Consider the following 24888-nt stretch of genomic DNA (forward strand, 5'->3'; position numbering starts at 1 on the left):
TTGTGAGGGAAAAACATGGCAGTGCTGGGGGGAGACCACAGCTGGCACCTGCCCAGGGAATTGCTTGTCCTTAGCTCGCTGACTGAAGGCACAGCCAGCCCATACACTGCTTTCTGTGTGGCATCATGCTGTGTTTGGACCTTCCTCTTCAAGCCGGAATAGATGCTCCATCACAGCACCCTGTAGTAAGTACTGTGTGGGTCCCTGGGGTCAGAGCTGATCCTGAGGCACGGCACGCTTCCATCTTTGTGTAATTCACTGAGTCATTGCGTGTCTGGGCACTGACTGAGGGAAGAGCAGCACAAACTAAGTTACACGCACACAGTCAGTGGGTCCGGCAAAGCCAGCACTGATTCAGAGACAAAAGCATCCCTCCTGAGTTTTCCACAGCCATTCGAGCAACGTGACATGCAGCCAAAGCAAAAAGCAATCAGAGAGCCTCTTGGAACACTTCCATATCTATTTATTGTGAGAATGGGAAAGAAAAACATGTCTGCTTACAGTTACAATGGTCATGGCCCCTCAGGCTTTTCTCATGATTCTGCATTTCATTGTAATAACTTTTAAATATGCTTCTAGAAGGAATCTGAACTGTGATACTCCCTGGGGACTGTTGGTTTCTCCATTCATCAGCATTTCATTCTTGACATTAGAATGGTAAAATTACCTTTCAAGCTGGCCTTAAAAAAATACTCATAGAAAATATAGACCTAGATAGAAAAATAAGGTTTTTGCAAGCACACACAGATGGATGCGTGCTGGTATGAGGCAACATACATTTGGATCTCGGCTAATAAATACTTTGAGATTTTTCTTTCATTGATGAATCGGTAAAAGAAACCAGACCCCTCTTTGTGCTGACATTTTATTCATCGGAAGTGGCCTGTGAGTAAAAGGCTTAGAATTCTCCTAAATGCCAGTGGCTCAGTTGCAGGCTGATGTCAGCTGTTAGACACTTAGCCAGCACTAGGATTTCACACCATAGCGCCAAATTTACAGACACAGAATACTTTGCTGAGACTGCTGATTTTGCCCCGAAGGCCTGTCCTATACTACATTAATGTGGCTGGATGGTTCTACATCCTGAAGAGGGCACTGCTTCAGCGTATTTTTTTAATAACCACACAGAAGCCATACAAGATGGAGCTAATGCTCCTGTATACTATTATGTATCTCCTAAAACAAGCTGTAGATTTTCAGGAATAAGTCTGAAAGTACATTTGACAGTGTGAAATTATACTGTGTAACGAGGAGCCTTTTGATTAACACACACCAAAGAATGACAACTTATTGCAGTGAAGGAGTTAAAGTGTCTTCAATTTTAATTTAATAGACTCCTAACATGACATTTGTCAATAAACCAGCTGAATGCTGACTGACATATGGGACAGGTGACACAAAAGGCATGCTCACTGCTCCTCCATGTGCACCACTGCCCATGCTTGCATAGAATTGCTGCCGTTATGGTACCAAGACCCCTCAGTGGGAATAATCTGACAGACAAGCTACTCAGGCTTTCTCTTAAAAAAAAAAAAACAAACCTGTGCTGTGCCAGAGCACCAGGAAGGATTGCAGTCCTTCTTGCGTTATCCTGCAGAGTCCTGTGGCTGCTCAGATTTCCCTGGCTGAAGACTTCTCTGGAAAACCTTTCCAGATGCCTGGGCAGTGTTCTGCTGAGTAAGGTGTCTGTGCTCCATCTCTCAAATCCTGCAGATGGTGCTATCTCTACAGGATGGTACTTTCTGAACATACAGCAAAAATGGGTGGCTAAAAGGTATTACTTGTGCGGGTGTTGCAGTTCTCTGTCACAGGAAGGTCTTTGTTAGGTAAGATTATTATTATTTTTTCCAAACTCCATAAAGATGGAAAGCTTTTAGTCTCAAAAAACCTACAAGAAATAATAATTAATTTGAAATGTTGCCTTTCTGCCTCCAGTGAAAAGCCTCTCCATTATACCTATAGCTTTGGGGATCATTTTGACATAGCATTCAAGCAGTATCCCCAAAGTGATCCTTATGAGGGTTGTCTGCTAAATTTCTCTGTTGCAGAGGAGACATGAAACTCATACCTTGGCTATTTGCAGGTATGACAAACCCTGTGGGATGTTTTGAGATAGAGAATCCCTTTCCATGCAAGTCAATCAGAATTTGCCAGGTCAAATTCCTCCCCCATTTCCAATGGGAATGAAGTCTTCCTGTACCAAACTGCAGAGTATATCTGCACTTTGTCCTCTGTGCCAATGCATCTGTTGTAATCTTTTGTTGGTATGGCCAGTTGCAATCTGCCTTTTCAGTTACTGTTTTTCTGCTGTTCTTTTGTTACCCACTGTAGCTACTACTTGTATTTTAATGTAGTTGGCTGTATTTTAATGCACTTGACCTATCTGATGAGAGGTGTTGGGCAGCCTCACTACAAAGGAAAGAAGCTTACTTTATGCTTTGGTGTCCAGGTCACAAAACCCTCATAAGGTACAACCATTTTTGTTCCACTTCCTTACATTTCATGAGAACTTGAACTCAAACTTCTCCCAGGGAAGCCAATGTTGCAGAAGTACAGAACCACCAAGAGTTTACGAGGACTAGAGATATCTGTAGTGCACTAAGCTACACTTCTTACACTTCCAAAATATCTTCTCTCTGTTAAGGACTAAACTTGCCCACATGTCACATTTACCCTGGATGTCATTGCATGCACAGGGCAATGACGCAGATCAGCAGTCTCTGCCGATGCGGGATTTTTTTAGTGGAGGAGTGGAGTTACCTGCTGCATGAGTCTGCTGCCTCTGGCTGGGTAAGATGGGAGAGGCTGCTGGAGTTCACTTTCATGCAACACAGACAACCGAAGAGGCTCCCTGGCTACTCTCAAGGTATTTCTCGAAAGACAGAGTGGTGGATAACCCCTTATCACCCCAATGGGACTGGTTATCGTCTTGTGTACTCTCAGTCAAAAGCCTCTAATAAGCCACAGGCACTAGATTCTAATTAGATACCTGCACAAACCTGTTGTCTGCTTAGGTGTACGTAAGCTTTAGTGGCTGAAGAAGCTTCCCTTCAGGGTCTGGATGTTTCCTGTCTTAGTGGGAAAAGGTGTTGTGCTTTACAGTGAAATAACGCGTTGTCCAGACTTATGCCAGATACGAGAAGACTCTCTTGGCAGGTTTGGGCCACGCCCAAGAGCTATTACCTTTCTTCCCCTGAGAATTAATGAACCCTGACAATTATTTGTGTGTGTGTAGGGTAGAGATCTGAACTAGAGTTGATCAAAGATGGAGAGCACGAGGGGCCTTCAAAGCTAGCCTTTCTGCACAGGTAGCCCCATGATGTATTGCTACATGAAACCTAAGTTTTCACCTGACCAGCAAGGTGGTGATGTCTCTGCCCATTTATCAGCTGAACAGTTAGTTAAAAGAAATTGTCAAGCTTATTGAAGTGCCTTCTCTCTCCTGTCCTTTTCATCTTTAGACGCCTTTGTGAATGCTTTTGTCTATTGTGGAATTAGTAATTAAGTGCTTTTCTTACTCTTACTGTAACATGGCTTCAGGTAAAGGTGACACTGGAGTAACTGCCTGATATCACAGTTGTCAGTCCAGACAGATTCAGCATTCTTAAAGTGGTTATTGAGAAACTCTCACGAGCATCCACTTTGCACTACAGGTACTGAGTAGCAGGCTGTGCTGGAGTCCAGTTGGATGGGGCGATGCCCTTAGATGCCCAGCCATGCCCAGCAGAGCCACCTGGCAGACAGCAGAATTGGGGAGCACGTATGAGCTGCAGGAGCCTCCAGAGAGAATGTGACAGTCCTGGTGAGTAACACACAGATAATGGCTTGTGGTTTCAGGAGCACTGGCAGTATTTCAGCGCTGTGCTGCAGGGTTCACCTTCACAAGTAGTGTTGGGTAGAAAGGTGGTGATTGGTGTATAATACAAAATAACCCCCCCCCCAAAAAAAAACACCTTTTCAGTCTTAAAGTATGCTCTAGCAATGAAAGGATGGTGTCATCTGACCTACTTGTGTGGAGAGGTTTGTGTTCTGGGTACACTTACCTAGCAGGAAGCTTGGAGGAATTCCAGTGAAATGGGAATGTTGTGCAACATGCGTGGCTCTAGTTCCCCGCTGGTTCGAAGATCCTTGTTTAAGCCATCGGTCTGGAGCAATTCCAGGCAACTTGATTTAAAGTAAACATCCTGGATGTAGTGTGTCAGATACTAGCACAATATTGTTTTAGTCTTTCTCATTTCTCCTGTGGGAATAATCATTTCATGAAGAAGGGAAGTGATCTAATGAGAGAATTAACTCAAGAGCATGAACATTGAATTAATCACAGCTGTCTGAGAGGGGAACCAAGGCAAACTCCACAGAGAGCTCGCTGCATTTCTAAGGAAGGAGGCCAAAAGAATACTAAGACTCGGAGAGCAGTTGGTGATCAAAACAGAGGCCATAGAGATATGTTTTTAGTAGCTAAAGGGAAGCAAAACTGTGCAGCAGGGAGAGTTTCCTTCTCTCATTTCTCTGAGATGTTAAATCTTAGTAGGAAGGGATCTCTGCAACCTTTTCTTGGAGGTGTTGGAAGGTGCTTGATGTTGGGGTCTGATCCTCACTGTGTCCTTACACTTACCTGAAGTAGATGATTGATTTCATAGCTTGGCTTTTTTTTTCGCTGTCTATCTAGAGTTGTCCTGCAGCTTCACACTGACCTGCTCACTAAGGTGACTTTATTGAAGGTGCAAGTCTTTTTTTATCAAAAGGAAAAATGAGTTGTGCTAGAGGATTGTCAGTCTTCAGGAACACGGGACTTTTAGTCTTGCCATTAGTAAGGTTTGGCCATGTTTCAAATTGTAATCCAAATCCTAATGCTTTTTGGACTCTTCTTGTCTAAATCACCGTGTTCCCTAGGATAATAAAGTAAAGCAAACACACAACAGACCTCTGAGCTGTCCAGAGCATGTGACAAATTTTAAATAGAATCCCAGTTATGCAAAACTTTTGAACAGAAAATAAAGGGAGGAAAATAACCATAAAATGTGCACAAAGTCCGCTAGTTTTATTCCCTTTATTTTATATAGTCATTCTCCTAGGAAGTATTGCACTTGTATTGACAGAGCTTGTGAGCTGATTTCATTGAGAAGATGGATAGAGTTAAACTCTGCAAGATACCCATCACGTTCCACGGCCTGCGCATGTAGTGGGGTCATTCCAGAAGCAGTGCCTCCGTGGAACGTGAGATATGTCACGAACTCTGTAACTGTTAGTAGGATGGCTGCAGGTCCTGAATTTGCTTGCTCTGTGAGTCAGGACATCCAGGACTCTGCATATACTGAAGCCTTAAAAGATAAAAACTTCCACAGTGTAACATTTCAACTGTAAATGGCAAAGGTGGCTAATACTCATCCCAGTTCCTTGGCCGTTCTGCTGTTCCCTTGCCATTTATTTCCCTGATTATATTTTTCCTTGATTTGCCTTTTTCAGTGCAAACATTCTTCATTTTCCTTTACAGAATTTCACCCTGGGGGGCTTGGACTAGTTCTCTGGTCATTTTTACTCTAATCTTGTCCTGAAAAGTGCTTGCAAAATATCTGCTTCATTGTCCACATGAACAAAAGCATTGACTAGAATCAGAACAGAGCCTTTGGAATTCCTAGCAAAAGAATGTAATGACAACATGCTCACAGTAATATTCTAATATATTTGTAGCCAGTTGTGTGCCTCTGTTATGCTGATTTTGTTTGCACTTTGGTTTTCTCTGTTTCCTTATCAGGATGTCACATCGAATGTTATAAAAATGCTATCAAAACATTTAAAAGGCTATATCCCATCTACACCTTTCTTTTATTTTTTATCAGGCTGTTGTATCTCAGTAAAGGAAATTAGCCTGTTTTGACATTATTTGTCTGAAATAAACTCACAATGATAATTTTTTATCATTTTGTTATCATTCAAGTTGCACGGAAATACTTTGTTCAATAGTTAGTTGTACTGTGAGTTTTTTTGTGATATTTTATTTCATAAAATATCTCTTATAATTTTTACATAAAAACTTTTGTCTAAGGAATACCTTATAAAGCACAACTTAATTTGCAGGGTGAAATAAGGCTCTGAAACAACTTGTTCGTGCTAGTCCTAGTTCTGCAATACTTGCAGTGATCAGATAAGTTTCTTACTGACTCTCTCTCAGTGACTCAGTTTGCTTCTCACTACTTATCATCTTCCTCTCAGGTATATTTTGAAGATTAATTAATATTTATAAAATGCTCTTAGTGAAACCTGCACATGAAAAATGCAACAGAAGTTGAAAATGTCATCATTATCAATGCTTATTATTTTTTAAAAGGGAAGCTATATTGCAATCAATATCAATGGAGAATTATGAACTCTAAAATAGACTGGGGACTCTAGAGACAATACAGGAAATTGTGGCTGGCACAACTAAACTGAACATGAAAACAATTGACGAAGAAAGCCTTCCGCTGGCACAAGATGCAGAGGGCAGGTTTTGTTAATAATGCCTAGTACTGAAATAAATGTAGGATTAAGTATTTGCACTGCAGAAGGATGATGAAGTTCTTTTCAGTCACTGAGTAGTTAAAGATGAGGTTCATCATCATGAGTAACACTAATAATTTTTAATCAGCAGGCCCAGATAACCTATACTAAAGAGCTCTAATGGATTTGTCCAGAGAGATCTCATCTGTAATAACTCCTGGCATTTCAGTGAAATTTCAGAAGACTCATAGTATTGTGTTAATATTTAAGGAAAGAAAACTAAATAAATGGAGCAAGCAGGGTGACCCAGTTAGCTGTATTATGGTTAACATGACACCAAGCAGCACTGTACAAAAGCTGATGCATGGCCAGGTAGCAGATAAGTCAATAATTGGCGCTAGCTTTTATTGTTATCAACACTGTCATGTTGAAAGTTAATTTATTGATAAAGTTTGTAGGACTTGTTCCAACAGGTTACTGTAGAAACGTATTTCACAACATGTTTCACAAAGCATTTGATCTTCCATTGTGACTTTTTGATAAAGATCTTAGTTGAGCGTAGTGTCATTAAAAACAGAGATGTTTCAGTTGTCTGGGCTAGTGTGGGTCCGGAAGGAGGGCATGTGCTTTTCTGCTGTGATGCATAGCAGGCACCAAATAAAGTCAGCATTAGCTGGGGATGTCTGCAGTCATCAGTAGCTTGGATCTTTCTTTTCCCTGGTTAACCTTCACTGCATGCTTTTGTAGTTTGTTTTTTAGTGGTTTGTGTTATTTTTTTCCCTTTATGCTAACCTTTTTGTAAATCTAAAATTACCACTGATAACATTTCTGAGGGACACAGAGATTGTCTAAGAGGTAAGTTACTGAAAGCGCACGGTAGATAGAGCAAATGGTGGCTTAGGAAGGTTGGTCCGTTCACACAAAGGGTTTGTAGTACAGCCTAGTTCAAAGCAATACACCTGAGAGTTAGGATCACTGTTCAGACTTCTGGGATCAGGGAGCTGGAAGAGAATAATGCCAAAAAATCATAACACAGAGACACTGGAGGCATGCAAATAATCAGAACAAGGCTCTTGTAGACATGGGCAGTGCAATTTGGGAAGCATATGGAGATGCAGGGATGTGGTCCTCTCTCTGTAGCTCACCCTTGGTGCTGCCATAGAGTATGGTTTTGATGTGTACAATTTAGGGTGTATATTCATGACTGGAGCAGGTACAGAGAAGAAATGTAAGTATGCTCTGAAGGCAGAGGGAATGTCTTATAATGATCTGTAAACTGAATGGAATGAGCTGTTCAGAATGAAGACTGAGAAGCAATTTGGTCAAGCGTATATGCTGCTGAGTGGGAAAGCAGTGCTGGATATTGAAGAACCCTGTAATACAAAAGGGTTTAGCAAAAAACAGTGGCTGAAAGTTGAAACATGACAAATATTAAATTAGGATAATCTTTAACACTGAGGAAACAAGTTGTCAAGTGCAATCTCTTCATTGTTTGCAGTTTTAAATCAAGACTAAAACTCTTTCTGGAAGATAACTTGTATTTGAACAAAACATATCTGAATCAATCAGAGTGACCAAAGCATAGGGGACAGTTTCTGTGTTAGGGACAACTGGGTAGGTCTTGACTGTTTGGCTTAGAAAAGAGATGGCTAATAAGAAATACGGTCGCCCTGCAAAATCACCAGGGTCACAGAAGAGTTAAATGGCTTGCTCAGGGTACATCATGAGTCAGTGGGAAAGTTATGAATGGGAGCTAAATGGTCTTGCTCTCTTAGCTGCTGTAGGATCCTGTGCTGTTCAAGAGCATGCATAGCCAGTCTCATGGGTCATCCTGAAACTAAGCACGGAAGAACTTTGTTGAGAGTGGTTTCAAGGGTGACTTAGCTAGCTAGAGCAAAGAGAATAAAGGGGGATGGGAAAAACAGAGCAGAGATGCAGGCAGAGACAATTGTGCTAAATTTAACAGAATATAAAGGAAATCTTTGGCAGTGGTGGTACAGAAGAAGCTGTTGTTATGCTAGTGAAAGGGGATGATTAATTATTGAATTAATTTTGCACAGCAAAACAGAAAGGAAAGTTTCTGCTCTGACTCAGGTGCCTCTACAATCAAGAAGGGCAGGAAAGAACAAGGTGAAAGGGGAAAAAGGGCTGGCAGAGCTTTACAGAAGGCTAAATTCTTGTTCTTACTTTTCAGGCTGTAGAACTAACAAACTGAGTAGGCGTAAAATACAGATGTGACAAAGCATCATTCTAAAAACAATGCAATACTGGTAGGAATTATTCCATTGTTAAATATACCGAGAAGCTGGTTAGAAGTAGAGCGTGACCTCATGGGTCTAGCATTACCATTGCAGCTGTGTGAAACCACTAAAGTAAACAAACAGCCCAGTGAAGAGTGTGATGGATTTTTAACATTTTCCTAGTTCAACAGGGCGTGCCAAGTCATTGTTTCAACTGCGGGCCAGATCCTTAAATGTTGTAAGGTGTCTCACTCCACAGCAAGCACTGAGAGGATGCTGGTTTTCACATGATGATAATCTGACCCCCAGAATTAAATCCTTTCGTGACTGCCCTGGTAATACCCCAGTGAAAGGCTGTACAGAATGGCATGGGCCTTTCTGCTCTCCAGCAGTGTCAGAGGAGGTATGCAAGCATAGTGAAAGCAGGATTTCATTCATCTTTACCTGATAAGTCCTCCTGGGACTGGTGCAGATCTCGGTTTTACTTTGATGGTATCAGTGATGATGGCAAGCAGAAACACTGATGGGAAAAACCTGATCTGGGCCCTCCCCGATGCTTCTGTTTGTCAGAGCTCATTCTGTTTGTAGTTGTTCCATGGGATTAACTGCACTCAAAATTATGGCTCAAATTCATATTTTAGGAGATTTTGGTACTGCTATTGTTTCAGGTAAAGGCCCAGACCAACTGTATACTGGCCATATATGGATCCAGGGATTTACCTAATACATCACAATCCCCCATTATGCAAGTTTTTTTTTTCTTTTTAAATACAAAATAAATACATTTTCAGTTGCCAGTATCCAGGCTTACTGACCTATTTCTGCCTTCAGCACTTCTTCTTTGTCTGAGCAGCATTTGGCACACAGGAATTTGTGACATGAGTGATTGTCCCTACACTAACGAAGGGTTTGGGTTGAAGATTTAGTACATTACTAGCACGGCCTTCCAGAGGTCTCTAGTTTTCACTGTTCCACCTTAAGTCATCAGGAGCTGCCTGTGCTTTCTCATCTTTGAAAATCAACCCCTTGATGTTACCTCCAGGCTTCCAGTTCAAGTCACAAGATTACACCTGCGCTAACTTGCCTGGGAGCTTTGTGATGCAGAGGCAAAAAAATCAGAGAAGGATTAATATAACCAACCATTGATTTATTATGTTCTCGGAAGTGAGGGATAAGGCAGGCTGGCATGATGCCCTGAGCCCAGCCTCCACAATGATTTCTCTCCTGCTGACATGCATCCACCAACATTCATCTTGCCTCTTCCCCTTCCTCTCCGTGTATTTTCTCAAACTTCAGGAGTTTCTTTTGGCAGGCATGCTCCTCACTGCTGCTGATACTGGAGCTTTCCTCTGAGCTTTCAGAGAGGAGATACTTGACTGCCATCATGTCCTTCTTGTTCATTTGCAAGCAAAGGCAGGAGGATTCGCTCACCTTGAATGATTCCCCCCACATATTCTGACACATGTCGGTTCCATTTGCATACATCTGTGTGTCAAATAAGAAACGCATCAATTACTTTTACAAATAATTGAGTTAAATCAATTAGTATCAATTTGGTAAACATCAATTTTAAAAAAATGGCACAACATTATAAAAAAGCAGTCTGCAGTCATCCACTGTCATGTTCTGTGCCATACTTCATCACTTTAAAATATTATCCAGTCCCACCACTGGCAAAAGAGATTTGCCTGTTGTGAGAGCGAGTGATTACACGAAGCGCAATGTGATGAACAGCCAGCCCTTTGTTTCCATCGTGGGGCTGCCGGCCCAGCTAGCTTTCTGGGGCTGACAGACTAAAGCTGCGTACAAGAGGCTGTATGACTTGCAGCGTGTCAGGGCACTCTGACATGTCTCAGGCTCTGAGTAGTGTTGAAAGTGCCAGACTGAGTGTTTTGAAAACTGGAATCTATTTACAGGCTTGAGACAGCCCAGTGGAGTCACAGCTCTGTGGGATCACACTGTGCCTGCTGCAGTGTACATCATGACCAGGCAGAACCTCACAAAGAGAAGGGACATAACTCAGAAACTGCTTGATGAAAAGAAGACATACAACTTTGGGCCCCCAGTCTGCCTCTGAAGTGCTTTATCCAGTGGTGCAAAGGGCTTTCTGGCTCAAGAAATTGCAAACTGCAGCTTCTTGAACTCTCTGCAAGTGATTTTGTCCTGTTCTTGATGCTATATCATTTTGTAAGGCCTCTCTGTCACAGGACCCATGCAGCCATACAACAAAGATATTTCTTGTTTCCCCATTGTGACAACTTTCTGTCCTCCCAGCTTGAGCTTGCCTAAAGAATATTAGCTTAGGAGTTATCATGTCCAGGCGCAGAGCAGGCCCGATACACACTTTATCTTGCCTGCTTTTCTCTCATGTGTTTGTTGTTGAAGTTCAATCTTTTACGTTTCTAAAAGAAGCTTTAGATACTTCCCAAGCAAAGCTAAGAATGAAGTTGGGGATGGAAGGATGTAGATGGCAGGAGTAGAAGCCTTGGGAGTTAAGGAGAGAGACTGTTCATGACTGAAGCAGAGGACCAGGCAGCAGGACTGTCACTGATTCACTTTGTCACCTTGACCGTGTCACCAGGCTCTCTCCCAGGAAGACATGTTTCATCTGTGATAGCACAAGCAGTCCTTGCACATGACACTGATTCAGTATTGTGACAGCATTTCTCTTTGTGCTGTGATTTCTGGATGGTGTGCTGGTTTATCAGCAGCAGCAGTGCATACAAAGATCTGACGCTGAATCTAGGTGCTCTGTCTTTGTCAGGAGACTCTGCGTGGAAGGTGTTCTGTGTGCAAACAGTTGGTGATTACACGGTTAAATCTGTCATCTGGAAGTGGGACTGATCATCTGTAGTCCTGCAGCTTCTGCTCCACAGATTTTCTGCAAGTTCTCCTTACGAGATGTCTCCTCATCTCCCCACGTGCAAAACTCTGCTGACTTGGACTGTGCAGGAAGGCAGATGAGATGAAATATAATCACCGCTTTTGATTTAGAAATCTATCCTGTGCAAATAATGGAGAATCCATTCCAAAAAGCCACAAAAGCTCTAGTCTGTAATATATCTTTTCAGTTCACTCCAGCCCTGGCAAGGGCTTGCTCTGTGGATGCTACATTTGCTGGAGGAGGACTGTGGAGGTTGGTTAGTGTACTGCCAGCTGGGAGCAATGCAGGGTCAGAAATGGAAAGGTTGCTGCATCTAGTTCTCTTCTCGTGTTCTTAGGGCAGCTGGATCTGAGCTTTTTCTCTCCAGCCATTCCTGTGCTTCTATGCAGCATGAGACATTTTCTTCCAGTTCCTGTCCAGTTTCTGGATTTCTACCTGCTCTCACCTAATCACACTTAAAATATAAATCTGTCATGTGAGTTTCCTTAGGTCCATATGCAAGAGTCATGGCTACATCCTATTCTTATTTCCCACAGGTTCTGTAACGTGTACTCATGCTCTTCTACTTGTTAAATTTAATTTTGGCCTTCCTCCTAACTGTGTAAAGATGAGAGCATAGCCAGAATGCTGCAGCAAACAAACAGTACTCACAGCCCATTTAACAAACATGTCCCTAATTTACTGCAAAGGCTTCTGATTCTTCAGCTTCTTGAAGTGTTCTAGTCTGTGCATTAACAGCACTTGGGAAGCACTCCGCCGGGAGAGCAATGATCAAATGTGCTTCACTTTAGCCAGGCTAAAACTGGCTACGATCCATTGTACATTCTTAATATTCATCATTTGTTCCAAATAGTCCTTACAACCACATGCATATGTCATATGTAGGGCTGCTGATTGCTCCTCTGTGTGAACTGAGAGCATCAAAAGAAAGCAAGGGTCTGTCCATTGTGCTCTGACATTGGAGAGCCTTTTGTGCCTTCCAGATAACAGTAACTTTCTTTTCCATGAGTTGGGTGCAAACCACGTTACTCCAGTGTTTGTATATCATCTCTTTTTCATATGGGAAATGTGTTTTTTTAATTGATCTGAAGCAGCTTCATCTTTATTCTTACTTACCATGCAAGCCTATGTTTGGTAAAAAACATGGGCAATGTGGGGTGTGGTTCCACTTATTTTAGGAAGAGCTGCATCTGGCTTTAAGTGATAAGACCTCTGCATTGGCTGCATGTTTTTCCCAGCAGATGGTATGTTTTCTTCAAGAAATAAGTACCAGGGAATTTATGGTTGAACCCTTCTGTCTCTGGACTAGGGACAGTTTGAACAGGGACTGGAGATTATTTATGGAGATTATCATTTTGCTTTCACTTCATCTGAAACTACTGATGATTTAGCGTATCTGGGAAATTAAGCTGTAACTTTCTTCAACCCATTTGTTTTTTGGCCACCTTCCTGAGCCTGCTGATTAGTGTCACTGTTACTTTTTAGTGCCAATTCTACAGGGCAGACACCAATCCTGCACTAACTGGACTGTGACTTCCCACTTATATCAGTTACTGAACTGACTTCTGGAAGCACATGCACTTGAACGGATTTCAAAACAACAAATGTGGGATCTCTGCAAGCCTTATTACCAGTCCTTAAGCACTGCACATATGTTCTCTTCACTTCTTCAGTTTGGACAGTTTTTATATACTCAGTGAAGTTCAAATGTTAATAATATTCCAAAAATGTAGCAGTTTTGAGCTGTATAATCTTGCCCTGATCCTAAACTTACTTGAGTCACTTGAAAAAAATCCTTCCTGACTCTTGAAAGTCTGTGGATCAGGTTCCAGGCAACTTTCCTCCTATAAGTCTTGCAATTTCTCTTTTTATACATTTTTTTTTCATAAAATTATTTATCCTAACTATCAAACATTCTCAGAAAGATGGGATGAGCTCCCAGAAAGCTTGTCAGTGCTGCTTATTAACTTCCAGTGTTAAACAGAACAAACTTAGCTCTGTCTAGCTGTTGACAGACACAGAACACTCATCAGAGATATGACAGGTCTATGGAGAATAAAAGGGAGACAATTAGAAGAATGCAAGGACTTAAGGATTTGGACTATGGAGAAGGACTTGAACTAGAGAAAAGGGCAAGGAAGTCTAAAAAGTAAGAAAGCCTTAAAAATTCCTAGTGACTTGGGAACTTACATCCCAATCAAAAAAGACAGGGGCACGTAAAGCCCTACATCATGTAAGGAATCTTATAAAATGCATCTCGATGTCTTTTTCTATTGTACGACCAAAGTTCATTTATCTTTTATGGTCCAACCCCCACTGTGGTTAACATATCAGTGCTGCTTGAACATTTATTCTTGTATCACAAGTGGTATGTATGGTGATTAACTAAATGTATGTATATTTAATGAGAGATCTACATAAATATAAATGCTTTAAAATGTATATATTTGAAAAGTCTGATGTAGGTATAGCTTGAAACTTCTGAAGTAAAAATAATTTTCATATTGCATTTTACACCCAAGTATTCAGGAAAAGAACTCAATGTCATTTTTCTTCTGCCCCAATCGACCATATTTTCTTACCTCACTGTATGGGATACATTTATCCTTACAGTGGTTTTCTCCATTTTCATTCCATTCCCAGTCCATCAGCCAGTTATGAACACATGTAGAATCATCTCTGCAGGCTTCAAACCTTCATGGAGATCGGTGTGGAAGACACAGTTATTTTCCTGGCTGTTTTTCAGTGGACTATAGAATAGAGATTCAGCTCAAAAAGTCTTGGGGCTATGCTAGCAGTATGATATGGTCACACAGCGCATCTTAACAACTGATCTGCAAGAAATGTGCACATTACCTTAGCTTGACATGTACATAAACTCTGAACTGGACAGGAAGACCTAAATCCCAGTGAAAACTAAACACTTCACCCACTGCATTTCATACTCACAGATTTAAGTAAAGGGCTCACATTCTGAGGAGCAACACTATTTTCTGCTTGGGTAAGTTTGGTGATGTTACCAAGTGAGAAAGTACTGTGTGGGAGGGAGTTTCATGAATGCTCATTGTCATTATCGTGGCACAGTGCAGGTACCCTAAGAGTGAACTGTCACCTGAGAGGGAAGTAGGGAAAGTTCATATTTATGAATTGATATTGGAAAGGATGAATGATAATTCCCGGGCATCAGATTACTATGAGGATTGCTCATTGACAGAGGGAAAAACTGGAAACGACAAAATCTTATAAGCTAAGAACACTTTCAAAGAAGTTAAACTTGATGTGCAGGAGGAAAAATAAGAGACTTGTAAGGTATAAGGTCTAAAATTTTACATTTTAAGTGATTTTTAAGTCGTAAGCATTAATATAAAGAAAAGCCTGTAAGTGGCCTGGAACCAGTAACGTATGCATCTGGCTGGTCTATGTGATGAGAGTCCTCATGATTTACCATTATCCTACAACATTTCCTTCCTTCCTTCCACTTCTTTTATGTTCTACTTTTTGGCTCTTACCTTTCCTAAGGATCACTTCCTGCAGATCAGTTAACATCTACTTAAATTTAGTCTCAATGGCTTCAGGCAGACTATTCACACCAGTAATTGGGAGTGCCAAAACCAATGAGGCACATCTTTCAAAAAGTAAGAGTTGTTCAACATAACATTTATAACAAATGTTTTTGGACATATTTTCCATTTGTCTTTTTTAATCTTCAGGGTCATGTTTCCAAAACTACTTTGATACCACAAGGACAGCAGACTTATATTTTACAGTGGCATACGAGGTTGTCACACAGTCACAGAATTGCAGGAACTAGACGTTGCAGCACATTTACAGTTGCAGAAAGGTGAGGATGTGTACATCTGCAGAACCTTCACTGCATAGTGCCTGGAAAATTAGGTCACAGCCAGCACCAGGACTTCAGGTGTTGCTCAAGTACAAGTACTAATTACAAGAGTGTAGACTGGTGCAGGCACATTTGAACTTAACTGTTAGTGCTTTTATTGCAGTGGTGGCTGAAGTGACTTTAAGCATATTTGCAGTGCACACAGAAACCATACATTAGGATTAAAATATTCCTGCTTCTCGTTTTCACATTGAAGTCTCTGGGGCAGGAGACTCGAATGCTCAGATGTGTTTATCCATGAATCTGCTGCCAGATCTAGGAGCTCTGCTGGAAACACAGGCTGCAATTTGTTAGATTAATATAATACGATACCACTAGGCAGATCCTACCAGGTTGTGCCATGACTGGATGAGCAATTAGGGACTGTTAGAATTTTTGGCTTGTTGCTAGCTGATGTGGGTAGCCTGACTGAGGAAGACAGAGGGAGGCAACTCCCCAGTGCCAGCTGTTTCTCTAGTGCTGGTCACTTCACCTGCTTGAATGCACGCCACAGTTCTGAGCAGCAATGCAAACTTTTTGTTAATCACCATCTATGAACCCTCCACATATCAGCATCAGCTTCAACAATTAGCCCTCGATTCTCCAAGCCATGTAGGCATGTCCTTCACTTTAATCATGCACTTAAATCCATTGCTTTTCGTCAAAGTAGATCAATATCTACTACAAGCTGCCTAATATTAACACTTCCACTAAAAGCAGTTGTGCCCTTCCCATGGGCTTCCTGTTACTTATTTATTTATTTACTTTTTTTGTTTTCTTCCTTTATTTAGCTAAGTATTTTTCAGCCCCGTGGGTTCCCTGACTAGGAACGTTTCACGGCCTCTCAAAAGTGCTCCTGGCACATGGGTGGGGATAGGGTATGGGAAAAGAATGAGCAGCCCTTGGGGTTTAGGGGAGGGCAGAACTGTTTTTTTTTTTCTTTCTTTTTTTTCTTCTTTCTAATTAGTGTCACGTTCAGTTGTACTTTTCAAATTTAGGAGTATGTATTTCAGAGTTTTGCTGAACTGGGGTATTCATATTATACCTCTGTCTTCCTTGGGAATCTGAATAAAACATGATTATTAAAGAATTTTTATTCACTGTTACCTACAGAATTGTCAGATGAGATGTTTCCTAATTATGATTATTGCCTGACTCTGCAGTTTGTTATATAAGTAGGTAGCAAGGGATAATTCTATTTTCATTGGTTTTTCTTTCCCTATGGAAGTAATTAGGAAGCTAAGTTTATGAAAAATCATGACTTCTGAAAAGTCTGATTACTGCTGTCCAGAAATCCATGAGTGGTTTCTTCAAACATTAATTACAACCCGTGAGAAACATGGACATAAATACTTAAAAGATCCTCTCCAAACATACCAGCACCCTATGCACAGTGGATAGGATATTTTTATATTAAAGCTGTTTTCTTTTTTTTTTTTTTCTTTATAATCAGCTGTTTCTCTGTTAAATGGCACAGGGCCATTTCACAGGTGGGTCAGAAAATGGCTTGTACCTCAGGCTCTTTTAAAAGCAATAGTTTTAGGACTAGAGGGAGCAAGGAATTCTAAGACAATAGGAAGAAAAAGAAGGCCTCAAGCCAGTCAGATGAATTTCTTTTAAATGAAGTCACTGCTCATTCAGAGTCCTCTGCACATTTCTGGCCACAAAGACATACAGTATGCAGCAGGCACACTCGCGGCATGTAGAGAAAGTAGGTCACATCCCTAACAGTGCTACGGCATGCTAAAGGGACTCCAATGAATAGAACATGAAAAAAAATGGTACTTTAAATCACCAGAAAGGGTAGGAATTCTGTCCAAGCTCCTCTCTAGCCTCAGGCCTTAAGCAGGGTGAGGGAGTAGGTTTGACATTGGCATTAGGCAGGCGTAGCGCATTACAGCATGCGCAGTAATGGGTCATCTTTACATTTTTGATTCAGGCCAGGCGCCTGTGACGCCAGCAAGGGCAATAGATCATTGTTCAGTATTTGCTTTGAGCAGAGCCTACTCTCTACCAGGAGGCTCTCTATTCTGGCAAATTAACTGCTTTTCCCTGTGCAGCAGCTCCCAATCACATACACACATACTTTTCAACAATGAGAGTTAAAAATGCTGTTTACCTGGATGTTCTGGTAATATCCAGGGGACACTGAGGATTTTATGACGTAATACTCACCCACCATATACACTTTGGGTATAGATCTCATTTATACTAAGGCTGGCTTAAACCAGTTCATTGTGAAAAGGATTTTGAATGGATGCGAACTAAACTTACAGGGTCTATTTTCTTTCATCATCATATTTTCACTGAATGTAACAATTTGATGATTTTGTGTGTTACTGATGTGGATTCTACTTATATTATCTTAGGATACATCTGGTTTAGATTCTGGTGTTCTATCACTTCACCTGTTAGGTGTGCTTTAAAGCCCACTGGCACCTCTGATGCTTTGATATCCAAATGCATTCACGTTTCAGTGATATTTAGTTCTGAGGTTTGAGATTCTGAGCACTGAGGCAAATTCAGGGTGTCAGTCTTTTATCTTCAAGGAGGTCAATAATCCGGATTTAGTTCAGAAGGTTACCAGAAATGTAGGCAGGAAGACTGCACATGACGCATCTGTTACTGAGGCATATGGAATTTCCTAACAGAAATGAAATTCATCACTAGAGGAAACTCTAGGGAAGCTGAGAAATAGACCAGACCTTCTCACTATCTTCCATTACAACTACAAGCCATGCTTCTTGTTTCCTTCCTTGGCAAAAGGCGATGTAGACATATTTAAAGACAAATTGTACCAAAATACTGCGTTGCATGCATGACTTTCCCCTTGGAGAGGAGATGAAAGTGAAAATGGATCCATGCATCAATAATATTGAAGTTGCATAAGCTTTACTACAGAGCTGCACGAAAGAGAACGTGGCTGTATATTACCATGTGTTCTGTTATGTTCTGTGCTTCCAAGAAGAACTCTTTGGTAACATTTTTAAAGTATGAAAACAGTTTTCCATGATTTTCAGGGCATCCTAAAGGATTCAGACATTCACAGTTCACTACCTTCAAGGGACACTAGCAGTTATAATCCTATAGTGCGATCACAGCCTGTGCTGCTCATGCCATGCTTCACACCGATTTAACCACACAGACAAGTTACTGTAGTTACTAGGCACAACACGAATATGATGTTGGGACTTGAATGAGGCACAATGACATTATTTATGATGGAACATCTCAGGGAGGGAGGGAGAGATACATGCTGGATATGGGCCACTGAAAAAATCTCAGTACTCCACCTGGATATGATGCTCCTGCTCCAAGACTAAGGACAGATGGGGCTGCTGCATTGTCCCAGTACATGTCTTGCACTCAAAAAGTAATCTGATTCCCTCATGCTGTATTTTGGGAAACAAAATTAAATGCTATTACGCTTGCTCATTACTGTTATTATTATTAGCATCATTTGTCTGCAAGTTCCTCCGATATTCAAGCTTTTAGAAGTGGCTTTGGAGACAGGGATGATGGAAGGAAAGAGAAAAGGCTAAATATAATTAAATTATATTTTAAAAATTAAAATATACATGAACTGGCTGCTTTCGTGATTTTGCAGTGCATTTTTATACACAAAAAGAAACGTGCCATTTCATGGTCGAGTATTTAGACTTGAAATGCTAACTGAATAAATGCTAACTCACAGACATGGGTATTTCAAAGGGTGGATGGGCCCTTACTGCTCTTAGTGCCTGTGCACGTGGGGAATGCTCTCTCATGTCATGCATTTCTGATGCCACTGCATCACTCTTCCTCACGGAGAGCAGGGCGGTGCTCTCTGAGTCACTAAGCTGTGACAAAAAATGACTCCATCCTGCATTCAGCCTGTGACGTTATTGCTTTGGAGGCAGTAGCTTAACAGAGGAAAAGGTAGAGATGGCAAACAAGAAACAAACAGGAAAAACAAGTGAAAAGCCAGAAAGGTGTTGCAGCACTATAAAATGTTATTGCTGCTTGCTCAGGAAGTCTGTGCTTCATGCACCTGTGCTTTCTGACACCTGAGTAACACAGGCATATTAAAACTAAATAAAGATACTTCGATAACAAGGTGAACCTACCAGTCATCACAGAAGCTTTTACACAGTGGAACAGCCTGGATAGCAGCAGTGTAGCTGGGATGGATCCAGCGAGCAGCATGTGGAGAACACCGGTAAAAGCACTCGATTTTCTTTGTGAAATCTTCACAGCTGTGGTGGGTGAGAAAAGCCACAAATAAACACATTTCTCAGCATCAGGGCTATAACTTCAATTTTCTAGACCTGCTTTGATGTGGATACAATACTACAGATTAGGAGAAAAACACAGAAAAGCATCGTTTTGTCGTGTCTGTAGCTAGGTTCCAAACTCATTCTTTTGGCATTGTGTACAGACTCTGACCGTGCAATTACCGTAGCCAACTAAAGGCTGCACAAATGTTTCCATGCATATTTCAGCCCTATTTGTGTAAGCTTTCCATAAACTTTCGAGGCCTTGAGTTTTCCTGGCATGGATGATTCAAGGCAATAATAAAATATTTTAAAACTATAGTATAATATATTTTTTTCTGTCGTAGTCTAATGGTTTCACTAATCTTTAGATTTTCCCACAGCCAGCTGAAGTTACTTAAAAACACAGCTCTTCTGGGAGTGGCAGGCAATAGCTGTGACTTTTGCACATCTGTTTTTGCTTAATTGTTTTGTACTTTCATTCTTTCATTTCTGTATCTTGCCATGTTTCACAGCTCTAACATTTAACAGGGTACTAAAAATCTTAATTATGAAGACATTCTTCATGGCTACAAAACCCACAGGACTACAAGAATTTTTATTCTAAATATTCAGAAGTTTTATTTCTGTCCTCTTGTGAATTTTGTTTGGAAGATTTAATCATCTAGTTGATCAGCTTTCCCAAAAAAGAGAGGAACCTGGCCTGTGCTGAGGAGGGTTCACACTCGCTGCTGGTTGCTTTGTAGTGGTACAGAGGCGCGGCGTGCTTGTTACCTGCTGCGTTTACGACTGCTTTGCATTGCCAGATCTGGTTCTACACTGAAAGCAAACTTTAAAAAACGTAACCTTTTATTGATAAAAAGGCATAAATCCCTCTGCGCAAACAGTGTGTACTTAGGGATTGACGGGCTTTGTGAGAGGAGAAAAAGAAGAGCTCGATGTTGGTCAGATACAGCGGGGAGATGATGGGAAGGGGACTGGGTGGCATTCTCTCTAGGGCAACCTAGGGACAGTCCATCTGCAGGGAGTTAACGTTCGTTGTGTGTTAACGTTCGTTGTGTGGCTGCCACAGCACAGCTCTGTTGAACCAGGACATAGACAACATCAAAGCTGACTTACGATTTACTGAGCTGCCCACATCTGTTCCAGTAGCTGTTGTTTACTTTAATTACTGGGGAATGAGCCAATTGCTCTGTGAAGTTTGCATAGCAACAGGAAGCTGTTAGGAATGAAACAAAGATCTTACAGTAAGGATTTTCTTTAACACTATGTTTGGAAGACTAAAAATGTAAGGTGAATCTTTTTGGTCCATAACATGATAAAGTCTCTTGGTACTAACCAGATGCACCCAGGCTCTTACATTTTTGGTTTTGGAAGCAGCAGTGTAAATGAGAAGTGAGAGGGACTGGCATCAACACTGCTTTGTAAAGGGGTGCCCAGGCAGCCCCACGAAGCCTACTAGTATTCTGCCAGATGTTATATGCTGAGGGATACTCGTTTTAAAAGTTACCAAACAGAAAAAAAGAATTGAAGAAATGTACTAAACATGCTTACCATACTTTGCTCACTATAGAAGTTTAACTGTTTCCAATTTGTGTGGAAAACTAAAAATTGTAATTTGCTACAGTTAATTAAAGAGTGCTGTTTTTAATTATTTAATAGGGATAGTAGTTAATTCACTAGTACAATCAAGAGGGGAATACAATTAATATATTTAAATTAATTTATATTCTTTCACTTAATGACAATGGGCCATCTTTGCTGTAAGGCTTTTCAAGCAGATGGAGATATAAAAAAAGTAAACTGCATCAGGTTTTTTAAAAGATGATAAAGAAAGCCACTGGGAGTTTTGCAGCTGACTTTGTTAAGAACCAGAATCTTATTCTTGACTTGCATGCAGCAAAATGCCATTGAGGGAGGTTTTTCAAATGCAATTTATACTGCATCTTAAATGTCTTTTAAGAAACTACAAGAATGGCCAGAACAATTAGCGTGTACGAAGCTGGACTTCCAGGCTAGCTTCAGCAAAAACATTTCCACTCTTACATTGAGAATACAGCGTGCATTCATGCATATCTGGCTCAGGACTTGGCTTCAGTTTGTGGGTGTCCCCTTCCAGACATCCGTATTTTTGGCAGGTAGATGATGTTATGACAGCGAAGATGGTGACAGCAAACCTCAGCATCATTTTTCAGTTCTTTTCCTGTATGGAGGGAAGTCTTTACTGGTGTCTTTTATTTCTAGGGAAAGTCAAAAGTCTGCTTTAAGAAAAGCCACGTATATAAACAACTAAAATATACTCAGCAGAGATGCACATATAAATATTAGGACACTCATTCTCCCTTTCCTTTGCTCATGTCTAAAAACTTCTACTACATATTTTTGGCATTTGGTGGCCAATGAAAAAAAGCATTAGTTCAGGCTATTAATAAAACTATATTATTATTTTCAGCATTTAAGAAAATGATTTTAAATTTCTTATACTGATGAATTTATCTTCCAAGAGATATTCCACTGCTTCACTAGATTTGAAGAAAAGATTGATTAGTCCTAAAACTTGCAGAGTTCTGTTGCTCAATGGGACATTACACATTTAATACAGCCACAAATGAGCTAACAGTGGACTATGAGATGGTGGCCAGCACCTGAGTTGGATAAACTCCACCTTACCTTCATTGAGGCTATGCTAATTTATTCTTACGAATCTGGTCAATTATTTTCTGCCTCTCTTGTAGAGTTCAGTCAAAAATGGAAGATAAAAACCATTTTGTCTGTGAGACTAAAATTTCTCTAAAAGACTACATATTGAGTTAGTTATACAGATAAATCTAGAACATGCGACATAATTTAATGCATACATAATTCTTTATACAACTTATTAGTTTAACCCTTAATTTTTTAGTTACATATTCCTAGTATCTTTTTGGAAGTTTTGCCTGAATAAGAACCACAGCTCCTGTATGTACCTAAACTTTTCAGATGTAAAGAAAACAGCATGATACAGAAGAAAGAAACTGCCTGTACAGTTCCTCAGTAGTTTCTCACCTCTTTTGCTGTCCTTCTGGGTGACACTTCTCCCCGGAACAGAAACAGAGTAAATTGCTTTTCTCATTTTCTGCTTTATATACACACCATCTGGCATCAGTGCTCCAGAATTTGTTTGCCCTGGAGAGTTCCTTGACCCTTTGAAATGCTAACATAGATTTATCTCAAAAGCAGATGGAATGACCAGCACATAATGCCCTTTTATTGCTTGCAAATGTGGACATGATAAACAGAAAAGTACAAACATAGGTTTGCATTAGAAAAACAACGGCTCTCCTGTATACCAAATACAATTGTCCCCCGTCTGATTTTGCAATGATTTGTGATTAATTATTAGATTCATTTTACACCAGTTTCATTAGGCTCTTATCACAGATTTCACTGAATTAGAGACATTGCAAAAAACATGTCATATTTCAGCCTGACTGGCTTAATTTTAACTATAGATACAGCAGCTTGCTTTGGGTTACACAGTAATTTTACTGCAGCCCCTGGAAGAGAATCCATATCTCCTGATTCCCAGGTCTTTGCTCTTTGTTCAAAAGATTCTGTTTTTAACCTGCCGCTGTTTGCTCCACTTGCTCTACCTGCCTTATGTATAACCTTCCAGGTGGTGTCACAAGCACTGGAAGAAACTGTCGCTTGTCCCATTGACAGTGATTCCTCACTGGATGTCACTGCGAGGTGTGCTTTCTGCAGGGAGGATTCTGCATCTGGACATAAACCATCACAGGAGGTAGACATGGTGATTATGAATAGTTGTACTTTGATGGATCAAATCTCACTGAGTTCTCTAACAAGCAACGCCACTGACTACCCTGCAATTATTTAGGTGCGTAAGGAAAATAGCGTCTCTTGTTTCTGTGTTTAAAACACAACAGTGGTTTGTCAGGTAATACTCTGGGGTCAGTATTTACAAACCTTTTTTGCTTGAAAAAAAGCAAACATTGGCACAGTGGTAGTGTGGTGTGAATCTCATTGAGCAAACTTACTGAGTATGATAACAAACCAATCTCTATTAAACTATAAGCATTGATTCCTATTCTGGCTCTAGCCTTGAAGCAAAAATGCTGCCGGCTTAAAAAAGCTATTTTCAGATCAGTTGAAACTTTTTTTTTTTTCCCCTGGAATTAATTAAATTAATTAAGACAAGTTTAAAGAATGAATTCACTTAAGTTTAAAGGGGCATAAAGTAAGTAAAGAAGAAACTGAAGTAAATCTACTACCTTATTACCTATGCCTTCACCTCAAGTGGCTTGACCTTGTGTTGGCTGAAATTAAATGAGCTCCTTGCTGATTTGTAATGTAAAGGACTTGTGCATCCTTCTTGGTACTTTGTTCTGTGTCTTCATAAAAAAGGAAGACCACTGTGCGATATAAACATTCACTTTAAACACTGGGATGAGTGGATGGGTTCGCCAGCCTGGTAAAAGGCACAGAAATAGTACATATTCTGTGCCTTTCTCCTTGGTTTGCCTGAAATGCATGCACACTTGTAAAGGTGTTAGCATGCCAGAGGTTTCTTGTAATGCCTCTGTTTACAGAATTGACATAGAAATTATATTAAACTATAGGAAACTGGGATCTTTTTCAGGCTTGGAATATGAGCCAAATGGGACCACTTGCTGGGAGATTAGGCAGAGTTTCTAGCAGCAGGAAGGAAAATTGTCATATGTTTGTGATTTCTCAGACTTGGCTTTGGTTAGCAATTCATGTAAGCAGGCTCAGGCTCAGGAGCTTTTAGAGATCTCAACTATACATCTCCATCACCTGAGAAACGAATCTTGATTCTTTTTTCTTAAAGTACTCTCTGGGTAGTTTTGTGTGATGTATTATACCAAGAAATTTGTTAAAGGAAATTTCGTATACCTTCACATACTTGAATGGGTTATTTCTATTACCATTTAATTTTAATGTTAATATTATTGCCCTGTGAACTTCTATTAATCTTTTCAAAGTTTCTATATAGAGTTAAAGCATGTATGATGTTACAGATATCACCACAGACAGTAATCCTGGCATCACTACATTAAATTATTATTACATTATGAACTGATGATCTGATTTATAATGGCCTGTGACACTAGTAGAAGCATGTATTTATTC

General features: G+C 40.5%; 1 protein-coding gene and 1 long non-coding RNA gene across 4 annotated transcripts; one reads left to right on the forward strand and one right to left on the reverse strand.

Annotated features, from left to right (window-relative positions):
• The first annotated feature begins 69 nt into the window (after nucleotides 1-69).
• Nucleotides 70-24121, forward strand: LOC310903536. 2 transcript variants are annotated; one of them, XR_014587601.1, is made up of 3 exons: nucleotides 70-185; nucleotides 2697-3802; nucleotides 23393-24121. It is a non-coding gene; the product is annotated as an uncharacterized lncRNA (long non-coding RNA). The 2 variants fall into 2 exon arrangements; XR_014587602.1 differs by lacking the exon at nucleotides 23393-24121 and adding an exon at nucleotides 10637-14168.
• LOC310903532 (riboflavin-binding protein) lies at nucleotides 9847-22898 on the reverse strand. Of its 2 annotated transcripts, none has more exons than XM_083846972.1 (6): nucleotides 22783-22898; nucleotides 21784-21940; nucleotides 20857-20956; nucleotides 19591-19719; nucleotides 14187-14298; nucleotides 9847-10205 (listed from the first exon to the last, which is right to left on the reverse strand). In XM_083846972.1, exons 2-6 carry the CDS (start codon nucleotides 21923-21925, stop codon nucleotides 9969-9971), a joined length of 720 nt encoding a protein of 239 aa, XP_083703098.1. In that variant the 5' UTR covers nucleotides 21926-21940; nucleotides 22783-22898; the 3' UTR covers nucleotides 9847-9968. The 2 variants fall into 2 exon arrangements, with proteins under 2 accessions (XP_083703098.1, XP_083703099.1); XM_083846973.1 differs by having other exon boundaries at nucleotides 21784-21977; nucleotides 22783-22877.
• Nucleotides 24122-24888: the final 767 nt, after the last annotated feature.

Source organism: Anser anser (assembly GCF_964211835.1).
Source record: "Anser anser genome assembly, chromosome: 8".
NCBI lineage: Eukaryota > Metazoa > Chordata > Aves > Anseriformes > Anatidae > Anser > Anser anser.